This window comes from Microtus ochrogaster, unplaced genomic scaffold, assembly GCF_000317375.1.
Source record: "Microtus ochrogaster isolate Prairie Vole_2 unplaced genomic scaffold, MicOch1.0 UNK47, whole genome shotgun sequence".
NCBI lineage: Eukaryota > Metazoa > Chordata > Mammalia > Rodentia > Cricetidae > Microtus > Microtus ochrogaster.
In genome coordinates, this window is record NW_004949145.1 from 1163568 (window position 1) to 1179197 (window position 15630).

General features: G+C 51.0%; 1 protein-coding gene across 3 annotated transcripts in view; it reads right to left on the minus strand.

Moving 5' to 3' along the window:
- Window positions 1–1612: 1612 nt before the first annotated feature.
- Window positions 1613–15630, minus strand: part of Znf444 (zinc finger protein 444) — a 17152-nt gene continuing 3134 nt past the window's right edge. For 2 of the 3 annotated variants that reach the window (XM_013354532.2, XM_005369286.3), the window contains exons 2-4: window positions 8603–8943; window positions 4595–4703; window positions 1613–3463 (exon numbers count right to left, since the gene is read on the minus strand). In XM_013354532.2, coding sequence (XP_013209986.1) covers window positions 2883–3463; window positions 4595–4703; window positions 8603–8914 — 1002 coding nt within the window. In that variant the 5' untranslated portion in view covers window positions 8915–8943 and the 3' untranslated portion in view covers window positions 1613–2882. Of the gene's footprint in view, window positions 3464–4594; window positions 4704–8602; window positions 8944–9523; window positions 9537–15630 lie in introns of those variants that run through there. The other variant, XM_013354531.2, reaches the window with a different exon arrangement.

Consider the following 15630-nt stretch of genomic DNA (forward strand, 5'->3'; position numbering starts at 1 on the left):
TATATAATCTGGTAAACATTTCTCATTCTGTCACTTGCTCGAATGATGGTGCCCTTTGCCTTACAGAAACTTTCAGCTTCATGAGGCCCCATATATTAACTGTTGGTCTTAGTGCCTGTGCTATCGGTGTTCTGTTCCTGGGACAGGACAATGAGTTCAAGCCTATATTCCCTTTCTCTTTGATGAGATCCAATGTATCTGGTCTTATGTTGAGGTCCTTGACCCATCTGTGTAGGGTAATAGATGCGGATCTATGTTCAATCTATATGCCGACATCACGTGTGACCAGCACCATTTGTTTAAGATGCTGTCTTTTCTCCAGTCTTCTTGGTCAAAAATAAATAAATAAAATCCATAGCTGTAGGACTATGTGTTCTCAATTCTGTTTCACCGAGCAACGCTACAGGTGCTGATGACTGAACCCGAGTCCCACGTTTACAGAGCAAGTGCTCTTACCTACTGGTTTCTCAGCCCAGCACAGGGTTTCGACCAAGTGGTACCTGTTGTTGCAAATGAAACTCCCTGGGCCTGCATGACACCCCCACTTTCCCACTGCTCCACCCTCCTTGTAGGCACCCGACAATCTGCAGCTGATCATGCAACTTCAGCCTATCCCACCGCATGGCAAAGCTAAGATCTCACCACAGTGCTGCCATGAAAGACACTGCATGAGTGTGGGCCCTCCCGGGGCTTTTCCCGTACTCTGCAGCAATGCATTGGTGTAGGTATTGGAAATGGGCTTCATTGGCCATGTTAGGATGGGCACTGGGGCTTGGCAGCTTCGTCAAAGGTGCTGGTGGCACCCACCTGCCACCTTTGTGAACGTCTACATTCACAGCTACAGAGTGGCTGTAAAATGTTGGACAATCCAATTAGAAGTGCCCTACCCACGACCACAAGAACTGGAAGCCAGAGGCAGCTGCAGCGTGATTGACGGGGTGGGGTGGTGGGACGTCACCATTAGGACTGCTGAAGGTGTGAAGGGGAGGCCGTGTTCTTAGCCAGGTCCTTGGAACACTGGTGAAATTCTCTTTGCAGAAAGGGCTGTCCACCCTTCTTTCCTATCTGCAAACTGCAAGACCCCCCAGACACCTTCTCAGTTCAAGAAAGAGCTCTTACCACTAGAGGGCGTCATTGCTTCAAATGAACGACAGCCAGCCCTGGTTTCCTACCACACTACCCTCCAAAGCATATTTCCTAGTGAACACCCAATTTCTTCTATGAACCTAGCCCCTCCCATATTCTTTCATTTACTTATACATTGATTATTCCTTTTATAAAATGTATAAAGGCATCCTGCTTTGACCATTTCTTTGGACACATCTTCCAGGGAAGGTCCCATGTGTCCATTAAGAATAAATAAGGGTAGTTCCAGGACAGGCACCAAAGCTACACAGAGAAACTCTGTCTTGAAAAGCAAGCAAATAAATAAATAGATAAACGAATAGGACTAGGCATAGTGGCCCACACCTTTAATCCCAGCACTCAGGAGGCAGAGGCAGGCGGAGCTCTGTGAGTTTGAGGTCAGCCTGATCTCAATGGCAAGTTTTTCTGGACAGTCAGGACTACATAGATCCCTTGTAAAAAAAAAAAAAAAAAAAAAAAAAAAAAGAGAATAAAACCTGGGCATGGTGGCACAGCATTTAACCCCAGGCATCATCATGCACAGCTATGTTCCCAAAACTGGGGGGCAGAGAGAATTGGAGACGCATGGTCATCTTTGGCTACACAGTAGTTAGCTTGAGCTGCTCTGGCAAGACCATCTCAAAGCACTGGGGACCTTCCACTGTACCCTCACATTGTGCATGTTACATAGAGAGATGGTGTGGAAGCAGAGTCCTGGGGCTCAAATCGAGTGTCCAAAGACCCCAGCAGGGCGGGCCGAGGGTCGTTGCACTTCCTCCCATGTGGGTTTCCTCCCTGGATAGTCAGGTCTAGACAGCCGCACTGTGACGGGGCAGACTGAGGACAAAGGGCAGCCTTCACCTTTCCAAGGCCAGAATGGAGTCTTCTTGGCAAACTGCACTGTCCCAGACTGCTGGCACTGGTTATCTGGGGGGTCCCTCGATGACACGGAGTCACCTAACTGGATAACTCGGCATGGGTGGGGGGTGACAGTGAAGCACAATTTAAGAAATTGGAACTTCTCGGCGTGGTAGCACAGGCCTTTAGTCCCAGCACCCAGGAGGCCAGGGCAGCCAGAGCTATAGAGAAACCTTGTCTCAAAAGATACAAAACATAAATTGAACTCTTGCAGAGGGGCACCACCTGCCTGAAGTTCCGCAGCCAGGACAAGCTGGACTGGAGCGGATCTGGTACCAGGACCTTCCATGAACCTAGTCCCCTGTGCCTCAGATGCTCAACCTCCCACAACACAGGAGAGTCCCAGACTCCTGTACACACCGAGTCCGTCACTTTATTACTCTCACTGATGCTGGTGACCTGCCATCTCTAACAAGCTTCTCAGGCACCTCTGCCCACCTCATGCCTTTGAGCTGTGCAGAGAACCAGATCCTAGTCTGGGCCTGCTGCTCAGAAACTATTGCCGCCTCTTGCCTTTGGCCCCGACTCTGTCCTGGGGCCCAAGACTGCCTTCCTCAGGAGGCGGGAGGAGGAGGGGGTTTCCTCCTTCCCTGAGCTCCTTTTCCCACGTGAAGGGTGTCTTGGGACAGGTCTCCCCTCCATAAAAAAGAGAAGGAAAGGAGGGGGAGAGAGAAGGATCTTTTGTAGGGGCAGGTGAAAGCTGAAAGCTCCAGAAGGGAGAAAGGAGTGGAGACGGGGCCTGAAAAGGGAAAGCACCATTTGGGCAGGAAAGAGGTGGCGGGGAGGTGGGTGGGGTGCTAAGGGGATGACGCCGCTTCAGCAGGTGTTTGGAACTGCAGCTACCCCAGGGCCCAGGGTGGGAAGGCACCACCACCCTCCGGACCTGGTGCTGCAGTCCCCTGCGCTGCGGCAGCCCGGCCATGAATGCGCTGGTGGCGGAGCACGTGCTCACGCCGCCCGAAGCCCTTGCCACACTCCCAGCAGGCGAAGGGCCGAGCGCCAGAGTGCGTCTTACGGTGGCGCACCAGGTGCTCGCGCCAGTAGAAGGTCTTGCCACACTCGCAGCATGCGTGTGGCTTCTCACGCGCCGGCAGGGGGCGCAGCGCGGGCCCCGGGCTGCCAGGGTGGGTGCCACGGTGGCGTCGCAGGTGCTCCTTGCGCCGGAATGCCTTGCCGCACTCAGGGCACGTGTGCGGCTTCTCGCCTGAGTGGCTCTGCCGGTGGCGCAACAGGTGAGCCGGCTTCAGGGAAGACTTGCCGCACTCGGGGCACGATACGGTGCCAGGGGCCGCCAGGAAAGCAGGGAGGACGGGGACGGGTGCCAGTGGGGTTGGTGGGGGGCTGCTCGGCTCCTGCTTGTAAGGGCGCGTGGCCCCTGCGGTCTCAGTTGCAGGCACCTCTGTCTCGGAGGCCCTGGTTCCTGCAGGGGTAGGGAGAAGCAGCAGGGTCAAGATGGGCAGCACAGTTGGGGACACGGAGGTGGCATGAAGGGCAGGTTTCCCATCCCTGTGTCTTCTAGCAAGGAGCCTGACACTCCCTGATGAATACTAGGTCAAGGGGTACCTGACTAGATAGGGACCCGAGGAGTGAGTAACAAGACAAATACAAACAGCAAGCGGGCAAGAGGGAGGAGCGCTGCGGGAGTGGACCAATACACATGGGTGAGACTACACACTGATTTAGGACCAAAGAAACCAGGTGTGGGGAGGAAAGGGTACACAGATGGCTGACTTCACTGGGTAAGGCTGAGGGGTCCGAACAGAACAAACAGGTATAGGCAGGTAGGAGATAAGTATATATGTCTGCTCTGTCCAGGTGTCCTATCTGCCCTAGGCATTCCCACAACCTTGGTTTTGGTAGTTTTACATCATGAACTTAGTGTCCTCTTCTGTCTGAAATGCCCATTTGTCTCCCCTTGTTCCGGCCCCACTCTCAGCAGTTACCCGGTATCTTCCGGGATATCTGGCTCCTGGCCCACTGTCTAGAGACACATGGAGTCACCTCACCCTAAAGAGATGGAACAGACTCCACGCCCATCTCAAGGGCTGGGCACCTGATACAGAACTCTAACACAGCAGTGGGGAGGGAAAAGTGGGAGCTGATCTGAAAGGGGTTGAGGGGGCACAGGATCTGAAGCAGGCTGCCTGGGTCCAATCGTGGTTTAGCAGCACGCACCCCTGGGAGAGTCCTTTTGGAACCCTGGATCTAAATACACTGCAGCCGGTTCTCACTGGGGCATGCTGCAGGCATGCCGGTAATCTGAGCAGAGCAGAGACTGTGCCAGCCGGGGCTACACAGGGAGGCACTAACTACAGGGACCGCATCTGTTAGGTGCTGCTATGGGTTCTATGCACGGGCAAAGCAGCACCTGGCAGACAGCAAGAGTCTGATCCCACCTTCCATGGGCTCCCCAAAGGCACGGGCATGTGTTGAGCTGTCAAGGGGCACTCACTAAGCAAGTAACAATGGCCAGGCAAGTCCCTGCCCTAGCCTGCGACACAAGAACCCCTGATCATCAGGAAGGAAGCTGGAAAAGAGGCCAGTTGCTCACCTAAGGGAGTCACCCCACTTTCTTCCTTTCCAACACTGACCCCCGAGGCTTCTGTCATATCCTGAGGTGCCCTCATTGCTGAGGACTGATCTGGGGAGGTTTCTGGGCCCTGAAATGAGATAGCATATGCCAAATTGAGAGATTACAATAGCCTGCTTTTGCCTCCCTCCCTCCACACTTTACAGAGTTCTCAAATCCTGCCTTCTTTCTTTTTAAAAATATTTTATTACATACACAATGTTCTGCATGCATGAAAACCTACACACCAGAGGAGGGCATCAGATCTCATTCTAGATGGTTGTGAGACACCATGTGGGTGCTGGGAATTGAACTCGGGACCTCCAGAAGAGCTGTCTCTTAATCTCTAAGCCACCTTTCCAGTCCTGCCTGCTTTTTGTTTAAGATTTATAGCTAGTATGCTGAGGTGGGATGCATAGGCACGCATGCGTGCGGAGGCAGAAGATGGTATCTGCTCCTCTGGAGCTGAAGTTACAGAAATTGTGAGTCACCTGACATAGGCCTTGAGAACCAAACTCCAGTCTTCTGCAGGGGCAGAACGAGCTCTTAATGGGAGAGCCTTCTCGCCGCCGTGTGTGTGTGTGTGTGTGTGTGTGTGTGTGTGTGTGTGTGTGTGTGTTTACATATGGAGGTCAGAGAACTTTGTTTTCGAGACAGGGTTTCTCTGTGTAACAGCCCTGGCTGTCCTGTAACTAGCTCTGTAGACTGAGCTCGCCTTGAACGCGCAGAGATCCACCTTCCTGGGCCTCCTGAGTGCTGGCATTAAAGGTGTGCAACACCAAGTCCTGCGCTGTTTGCTTCTGTGCTGATGCTGGTCTCTGCCGAGTCCCCAGGCTCCACTGGGCTCCCCTGCAGGCTGCCCTCGGTCTTTGCAGTCGTTGTTAAATTTCCCAACAGAACACTCTTTGAGAACACATGGTTTAACAACCCTTGGCTGGAGTCAAGTGGACAATATTCTACTGGAGATCTTTGGATCTATTCTTCTTTAGACAGGCCTGGGCTCGCCTTTTTTAGGCTGACCTTGTATGGCGTGGTTAGACTGTGGGGTGGTGAGGCCAGGGGGTTGGCAATCTAGCAAAATGATCTGGGTGCCACCCCACTTCATACTTTAAGCAGTCTGTGAAACAGAAGAAAGCTCCTTTCCTAGAGATTTAGCAACACATAAGGCTATCAGGGTGCCTTTTGAGTGTGAGGTCTTTGGCCACTGTTTTCAGCCCTCTGACCTCTGGTTTTCAGGTTCAATCTGTTGCTTCTTCATGAGCCTACTTTGGCAGTTTGAATTCTACCCCGCCCCACAGTGTCCACTCCCTCTGGGGTTCACACTTGTACAAGCTGTTCCAGCACCAGTTTTCTCATCTGCTCACGCCCGCACCGCTGTGGCTTTGCTCCTGGTGCCTATTGCTGTTTCTCCTTTGGCCCCTGGGCAACTTGCTGTAGAAGGCTTATGCTACTCTCTGATGCTTTGGGGCTTTTTTTCCCCATTGTTGCTTTGCTCTGTTTTTGAGACAGGGTTTCTCTATGTAGCCCTAGCTGTCCTAGAACTCACTTTGCAGACGAAGCTAGTCTTGAACTCACAGAGGTCCACCTGCCTTTGCCTTCTGAGTGTAGGGATTAAAGGTGTGTGCCACCGACTGGCCATCGCTGATGCTTTTCAGAAGTCAACTTTGGGGTTCTAGCAATCAACATGCCTTGGATTATTTCTTTTCTTTCTTTTTTTTAACTAATTTTTCCTCTTGTCACAGGCACACATTTGTGGTGATTTTCCATGCTCCCAGCTGCCTCCGGGGCAGACTACCCTCAATTCTGATCTGAGACAAACTGGTGTGGCATTTCCTGTTGTTTAACCACAGGCACTGGCTGGAGGTGCCTCTCCCAGGTTCCTAGCCCAGCCACCAGCCTTTTTGGGTCGGCAGACACCCTGCTCCCAGGGTCTCACACAGTCCCATGACTTCCATCCAGAGGCTGGATGACTACGGGCGAATCATTCTGTCTTATGGGGCAGGTCAGGCTGTCTCTAGAGATCAAAAAGATCAACCAGAATACACCTGGCCTTCGGCTATGAAACAAGGCGCTATTCCACCAGGGACACATGAATGAACAGGACAGGCGAGGGGGGCTGAGTCTCCAATGCAGACTGGACCAGGCCCACCACTGAGGAGCAACAAGTGCACTGTGGTGGTTTACACTGACACCTCGACAGGACCAGCATCACCTAGGAAGGAGCCCCTCTGCGCATGCCTGTGAGGAGGAAGATGCACCCTAACTGTGGCTGGCCATTCATGGCCAGGGTCACTGACTGAATCTAGAAGAGAGCCAAGAGCCAGGTGTGGTGGTGCAGCACCTTGAGGCAGGTGGATTCTGAGTTCAAGGCCAGCCTGGTCTACACAGCAAGTTCCTGGACAGCCAAGAATACACAGAGAAACCATGTTTGTTTTTCAGCCTGGGTCTCTGATGAGCTAGCTGCCTCTAGCTCCGAAGGCCGTGACTTCTCCTCCACAGACTGCACCCTTGAACTGGGAGCCCAAAGCTTCCCTTGAGCTGCTCTCGGCAGGTACTTTACCACACCGATGGGATAGGTGGTGCAAGCACCATTAAGGGAAACCTGGGAGAGGTTCCCCTATGTCCCTCGAGCCCCCAGAACACAAGGAGCCGAGCAGAGTCTTCTGAAAAGAGAACCCGTGGATCTCTGTTGAGTTCGAGGCCGGCCTGGTCTATGGAGTTCAAGGACAGTGTAGGCTACACAGAGAGACCCTGTCTCAAAACCAACACAAAGGAAAGAACACTGAGCCCAACGACTTCCGCACCTGTAGATTCTCTGAATAGAATTCCCCACCACCTAGCCAATAAAAGTGGTTGTTGTTGCAGACACAGCCTTCCTCTGTAGCCCAGGCTGCTCTAAAACCAAAATCCTCCTACCTTAATTCCCAACAATGAGATTAGAGGTGTGTATTGACACATGGGTTTTCGAAGGATTTTTCCCCCTAAATTCTGCTAGATATATGTAACAAAAACAGGGTGGGCTTAGCAGGTAGAGGTGCCTGTTGTCAAGCCCGACACAGAGTCGTGAGTCCTACATGGCAGAAGGAGAGAGACAACACTAACAGTTGCCCCTTGACCTGGCCCCCCACGCACCACCACCACCACCACACAAATACATATACTTGTCACGGAAAACACTTTTAATGGCGCCGGAGAAGGCTGACTGTTGTTCTGGCTTCTGGGAAGTCATATGCAAAGCTTCAAATGTCACACCTAGAAAGAGGGTGTCTGCCTGGGTCCCAGACCAGACAAAAAACCGTAACAGATCTGAGGTGGCGGTTTGGACCTGGCAAGATTAGCCAAGCTCTGGAAGAGCTGGTGACAGATCAGTCACGTCACAAGCCACCATGTTGCCAAGCTTGGGACCTAGTAAAAACTCTGGACTGCAAGGTGAGGCTTCCTAACTGAAGGCACTCCCTGCTTCTTGCTCTATTGTGAGGTTTGCTTCTTTTTAACGAGACAGGGTCTGGCTACAGACTGCCCTCCACGACCTCCCTGCCTTAGTCCCTTGTACAGGTATGAACTACCACATCAGACTGAAGGCTCCCTGCTCACAGCTCCCCACTTTGTAGCTAATACCAGTTGGCCCCGTTCTGTCAGATGGCTTGGAATCTTCTAGAGACACCCTCACCCACCACCTGTGCTGGCTCCCGGGGCTTCCTTTAGCTGATGTCCTTGCTCTGCACTTATGCAGACCCTGGGCAAGGCAGCCTTCAGCTAGGCCTTCCCTCAACTATCACTTGAAGGAGGAACTGGGGACCCTGATGTACAGATGACACTGGAGAAGCACCCTTGTACCTCGGGAAGAGCAACTTCACCCCAGTCCCAGCCGTGGACCACACCTTCATGTCCAGGGACTTTTTGATTATATGTGATGTGCAGTCGCGTGCTGAGAAGCACAATTCAGTGACACCCCTCCCACAGCCACGGCCACCACGGCCTCCTGCTCACCCAGAGCTCCTCCAGCAGTGCCACAGCCTCCTCTCCACTCTGGGGCCGGCGGCTGCACACCCAGGCCTGGGTGTCTGCGGGAAGGGCACTCAGGAACTGCTCCAGAACCAGCAGCTCCAGCATCTGCTCCTTGGTGTGTACTTCTGGCTGGAGCCAGTCCCGACACAGGGCCCGGAGCAGCCCCAGGGCCTCTCGTGGTCCCGCTGCATCGCCCAGATGGAAGTGGCGGAAGCGGTGCCACGGGGAGTCAAGTGTCAGGGCCTCTACGGACAAGGTCTCCTGCTTCACCGACTGGATTGCTGGGGCCTCCATGGAGCCACCTTGGTTCGAGTCACCAGCGCCTGCAGAAAGGAACAGTCAGTAACAGGAGGGTAAAGGTCAGCAGTCCGGACTATGGCCTCATATGTGGGCGAGAGAACTGGCCTGAAGCCAAACGGCTATCAACCACTACCTGCTCGTCCCCTTAGCAGCCTCCTGGGCTTTGATTTCCTACTCTGTACAACGAAAGCTTGCCTGCTTGCCACTCGGACCGAAGAGAAGACAGGCCATCAGTGCCTGTGAGGTGGTGATCAGTGCTGAAGCAAGGCTGATTGGAATCATCTCTTCTAGGGGCCGAATGGAAACCAAATACAGTAGAAGGTTCCGTGTGTGTGTGTGTGTGTGTGTGTGTGTGTGTGTGTGTGTCTGTCTGTCTGTCTGTCTGTCTGTCCAAATAACTGGAGAGACAGAGCCCCTACTGAACATCTCTTGTCACCAAATGAAACTTCCAGGAATGGATACCTCCAATCAAGTTGTTGACTAACGGGGCCCCATGGGAACCCCCAAACAATCCAGGCTATTGTCAAAGCTTCTGGTAGCTCTCCACAAACTGGCCCTAGACAACTCACTGAACACAGACAGAGAAGTTCCACTGGTGCCTACCTGGAGCTTCACCCAGGACAGGTGTTCACTGGCCAGGAATACACTCTGCACAAGGCCAAAGGAGAAAGGTAAACACTCACCCAGCTAGAAACCCTTCAATCGACAATCATAGTCTGATGGAGGAAGGTCACTGGTTAAAAAATAAAGAAACTGCTTGGCCCTCATAGGTTAGAACATAGGTGGGTGGAGTAAACAGAACAGAATGCTGGGAGGAAGAGGAAGTGAGCTCAGACTCGATAGCTCTCCTCTCTGAGACAGACACGATGAAGCTCTGACCCAGGATGGAAGTAGGCTAGAATCTTCCCGGTAAGTGCACCTCGGTGCTACACACATTAATAGAAATGGGCCAGGCAGTGTTTAAATGAATACAGTTTGTATGTTGTTATTTCGGGGTATAAGCTAGCCAGGAGGCCAGGAGCTGGGGCGGCAGGAATGCAACCCGCAGCTCCTCGTTCAACAATAGTCTGCCTACCACATACCCCGGTGCAATAGTGGAGTGGCCAACCACTGTCTGATCGGATTGAAGGCCCATTTCATGAGATGGAACCAACCCTGACTGCTCAGGTGGCCAGGAATCAGGGACCTGACAGGCCAGGGATCTGGGGGAAACCAAACACTGCTCTTCTTTTAAAGGACTAGAGCAATAAAATGACTCCTAGTGGTATCTGCTAGACTCAGAGACTGGTGCCTTGCTCAGCCATCACAGAAGCTTCCTCTTACAGTAGACAAGAGCAATAGAGACCTACAACGAGACAATGTGCACAGCGAGAAACCTTGGAACACTCAGTCCTAAGGAGGACATTTCCATCAAATCCCTCCCCTCAGGGCTCAGGGAATCTTGCAGAAGAGGCAAAAAGACTGTAAGAGCCAGAGGGGATGGAGGTCACCAAGGAAACAGTGCCTTCCAGACACACACAACTGACACACATGAACTCAGAGACGGAGGCAGTATGCCCCAGGCCTACATGGGGTCCCAGAGCTGAGAGCAGGGAGCGCATGCCTTCATCCCTAACCCAGAGCTGTATTCCATTGATGACCACTTGCAAACTAAAAATTAGGTTTCTCCAACAGTTTCACTGGGTATACAAACCATTCTGTTATTTATTTTTTGAGACAGGGTTTCTCTGTGTAGTCCTGGCTGTCCTGGAACTCAACTCTGTCGAACAGGCTGGCCTTGAACTCAGAAACCTACCTGCCTGATGGGGGAGAGTCTTCTGGCGTGTGTTAATTTCATTGGTTAAATAAAGAGACTGCCTTGGCCCTTTAATAGGACGTAAAATTAGGTAAGCGGAGTAAACAAAACAAAATGCTGGGAAAAAAAAGCTGAGTCAAGGAGTCTCCATGATTCTCCCACTCCAGACAGACACAGGTTAAGATCTTCCCTGGTAAGCCAACTCGTGGGGCTACACAGATTATTAAAAATGGGTTAGATTAATACGTAAGAACTAGCCAATAAGAGGCTGGAACTAATGGGCCAAGCAATGCTTAAAAGAATACAATTTCCGTGTAATTATTTCGGATATAAAGCTAGCCATGTGGGCAGCTGGGTGGCAGGACGCAGACCAGCCTGCCAATCCTATTACAACACTTGCCTCTGCCTCCTGAGTGCTGGGATTAAAGACGTTCGCCACCACTGCCTGGCTTTAAAGAATGCTCAGCTCTAAGTGGAACATCTATGTTACTCCTTCCAAGGCTCAAGGTATAGGGAATTGGAGAAGGAAGAATGTACGGCCAGGCATTGTCTACACGCCTGTGAATAACCCCTCACCCACACTCAGGTAAGTAACCCAGTTAAACGCCTAGGGCTCGAATGAAAAAGGAAAAAAAAATACACAAAAGAAGGGAGACAATTTGAAAAGCGGGAGGGACCAGCGGGAGTGACAGGGGTCAAAAGAGGGTTATGAAGTTCACGTGAATATGATCAAAATACATTATATACATATATGTCACGGAGTCCATTATTAACAAAATACATTATATACATATATGCCACGGGATCATTATTAACATAGTTAACATGGGCTAATAAACACCTTTTTAAAAATGGGGGGAGCTCGAGAGATGCTCAGCAATTAAGAGCGCCTACTGCTGTTCCACAGGATCTGTTCCCAGCACCCAGACTGGATGGCTCACATCTGATTCCCTTCTGGCCTCGCTTGGCACCAAAACATGTGCAGCACATACTCCAACACATGTGGACACACATGTGCAGCATACACTCCAACACATGTGGACACACATGTGCAGCACATACTCCAACACATGTGGACACACACATGTGCAGCACATACTCCAACACATGTGGACACACACATGTGCAGCACATACTCCAACACATGTGGACACACATGTGCAGCACATACTCCAACACATGTGGACACACACATGTGCAGCAATACTCCAACACATGTGGACACACACATGTGCAGCACATACTCCAACACATGTGGACACACATGTGCAGCACATACTCCAACACATGTGGACACACATGTGCAGCACATACTCAAACACATGTGGACATACATAAACAAAACCTTTAACACCCTTTTAAAAGGCTTTAAAGAGGGGCTGGAGAGATGGCTTAGAGATTAAGAGCACTGGCTGCTCTTCATAGGTCTGAGTTCAATTCCCAGCACCCACAGTGGCTCACACCCATCTACCATGAGATCTGGTGCCCTCTTCTGGTGTGCAGGCACACATGCAGGTGAAACACTATATACATAATAAATTAACTAAATCTTTAAAGGCTTTAAAGAGAGCACAGGAAGGCCTTTCGCTGGTACCTGGCCTGCAGTAAGTGTGGGTTACTACCTGCCCTAACATTTACTAACTGGTTATTGCAGAATTTCACCCAGTTTCTGACTTTTTTTTTTGAGTCTTGTGTGGCCCAGGCTGGCCTCTCACTCACCACATAGCCTAGGATAACCTTGAACTTCTGACCTTTCTGCTTCTGCCTCCCCGTGTTAAGATCACAGGTATGCACCACCACGCCAGCTCTTCTCTTTTTTAAGAGGGCACTAGTCCCAAGAGTGAAGGTTCTACTCCATGGCACCACAACTTCCTCCTACAACCACTTTGGGGGCTAGGGTAAAGTCAGTGAGCACTGGGGGACACAGGCACTGCGACAGTAGGTCCCACATTACCTGTGAGACCTGGCGAATGTGGCCAACCGCCAAGTGTTCCCCAGTACCTATCTACACGTAATACCTCCAAGCCCCAAGGAAGCCAGCTGCCTTCCTTCTGCTTTCCCAGTTCCTGAAGGCGAATGGGGGATGAGGCTATGGCTCCAAATCTGGGAGCTGGAATGACTCCCAGGGGACATCTGGAAGGGCTTGGACGTTCTGATCGTCAGACAGGAGGTGGAGTGTACGGTGCTGCTGGTGGCCGAAGGGCACAGATCAGAGGCACCTGAATACCTGGGACACACAGGAGGGACGTTCTCCAAACACAGCACCCAACACCACGTGTCAACTGTGCCAAGATGAAAAAACACTGCCCTGGAACTCCTGAGGGCCTGTCAGAAGCACTGGGCAGGAGTATCATTCTCATGTCTAAGCTTAAGAGCCCTGGGCTGCTTGTTAAGTCAACACAAAGAACCTCCCATAGATTTAGCCTTCTGTAACTGGCACCAAGAGCTCACTAACGCACGCACAAGACAGCCCACACCACACCACACCACACAACCCTTATCTTCACTGTAACCTGTGATCAGACTGCTAAAGTTAGCTTACAGTCTGCCGACTCCATGCTGTGCACAACTCCCCAGCAGTCTGCCATGGGTGCACCTCTACATCTTCCAGTCTTTCCCAGGGTCTTTACACGGCAGCTATACAGCTGTCCTGTCCATCAAAAGGCTACCTCCTACCTCCAGTACAGAAACCTAGCGAACTGCCTGGGCTGGTGAGCTCTGGATCTAGAGGAGAACCTTTACCTCCACTTACTAGACCAGCATGACTCCTAACTGCACGCTAAACCTTACTCCTATATCTGTACACATAAGTGTAGCTCTCACCTCTTATCGGAGAAACTTCGTTTAACAGCAAACAGAGACCATTACAGAACACCTCAACTGTAATAACAGAGACCAGTGGACTGCTGGGAGACGAATCCCAAAGGCTACATCTACAACACAACTCTTGCACCCAAAGCCCAGGGACACTGCACAAGAAGGGGTGGACAGACTATAACAGTCAAAGAACCATGGAGTCTGCTGTGAGGTTTCATCTCCTAGAAATGACAGAGAACCGACAACCATGATATCTCAACGGTACAGCTGCCAAAACAAGACCAGAACAGTGGAAAACCAATACATGTGCTAACTCAAAGATGGAGATCCCATGGATTACCCCAGACAAAGAACTAACAACTGTTGAGAGAGGAAGAATTAGCCTCTCTCAGGGATGAGTCCCCTAATTGGCTTTACAATACCAAATGGCTATACACCCAAGCAACACTAAACGGACTGAGCAGGTTGTGTTTATATAGTTATACACTATATATGTATATGTGTGTGTGTGTGTGTGTGTGTGTGTGTTTCTGTGTGTATAGTGTGTGTACAGACACACAGTCAAAGAAAAACAGTCCGTCAACTTGGGAGTACTGGGGAATATTCAAGGTGTTGGGGGGAAAGGGGAAAAATAATGTTATTATACTTTAATTTTTAATATAAAGAGTTGCTGAGAGCTGGATTAACTGAATACAGCTGAGAGTAACAATGTAAAGAGGTAAAGAGAAGAACACTACTCCACGTTCCTGGTGATGACCAGCCAGGCAGCTGACATCACTGCAAAAGGCAGAGGCTGGGGACCCGACAAAGAGGAAGAGCATGCCAGGGCCCAGCGAGATGGCTCAGCGGAGAAAGGTGCACACCTCCCCTCCACGTCCAAAGAGCCCGACAGCGACAGCAAGAACCGACCCCTTCAGGCTGTCCTCTGACATCATATATGTATGTCATGGTATGTCAGGGCCACTCCTCCTCACCCCACAGAAAAACGCAAAAGGATCAAGCATTTCCCAGCATGCTTTTTTTTTTTAAACTGGAGTTACAGACTGTTTTAGCCACCATACGGGTGATGGGATTTCAACCCTGGTCTTCAGGGCTGGAAAGATGGTTCAATGGTTAAGAACACTAGCTGTTCTTCCAGAGAGTTTGGGTTCAATTCCCAGAACCCACATGGCAGCTCACAAGTGTCTGTAACTCAAGTTCCAGGGTTTCTCACACCCTCACACAGACATACACGTAGGCAAAACACCGACGCATGTAAAAATAAATATAGATGTGTGTGTGTGTGTGTGTGAGTATACACACATACACATCATTCATTCAATCAATCACCCTGGTCATCTACAAGAGCAGCAAGTGCTCTTAACCACTGAACCAAGCCGCCAGCCCTCAGCCCATTTGTCTTTAAGGTTGAGTTAGACTATTTTATTTTATTTTATTTTTTAGTTTTTTGAGACAGGGTTTCTCTGTAGCTTTGGAGTCTGTCCTGGAACTAGCTCTTGTAGACCAGGCTGGTCTCGAACTCACAGAGATCCGCCTGCCTCTGCCTCCCGAGTGCTGGGATTAAAGGCGTGCGCCACCACTGCCCGGCAGACTATATGTTAAAACTTGCCATCAACTCCATTATCAGTAACCCTGGCTGAGCACCACTGTGGTAGGATGCTAGGCAGGAGGAATGGGAAAGGCTCCCTCGCTGCCCTCCTCGCAGGAACCTGGAAGACACACCTATCAACACATTAGTGTCCTCGGACAAATGGTGTGAGCGCTCAGTAGCCCCTTATGAAAGAGACTTCCACTGAGGCAAGACCCAATTCCTGCAATAAAGAGAAAACCCAGTTTTATAAGCTGAAGTGGCCAGCCTAAAGCCAGATGGAGAAAGTCCTCACACCTGTGGGTGAGGTACAGTCCACATAAAGTGAGATGTGTATTTCATACCCCTAGAAGCTGTACCCTAGACAGCAGCCTGCAGATTTCCATGGCTGAGCCTTGGGTGGGGTGGGGGACAGCCTGCAGACCTCCACAGCTGAGCCCTGTGTGTGTGTAAGGTGGGATAGCCTGCAGACCTTCACAGCTGAGCCTGGGAGGGGTAGCCTACAGACCT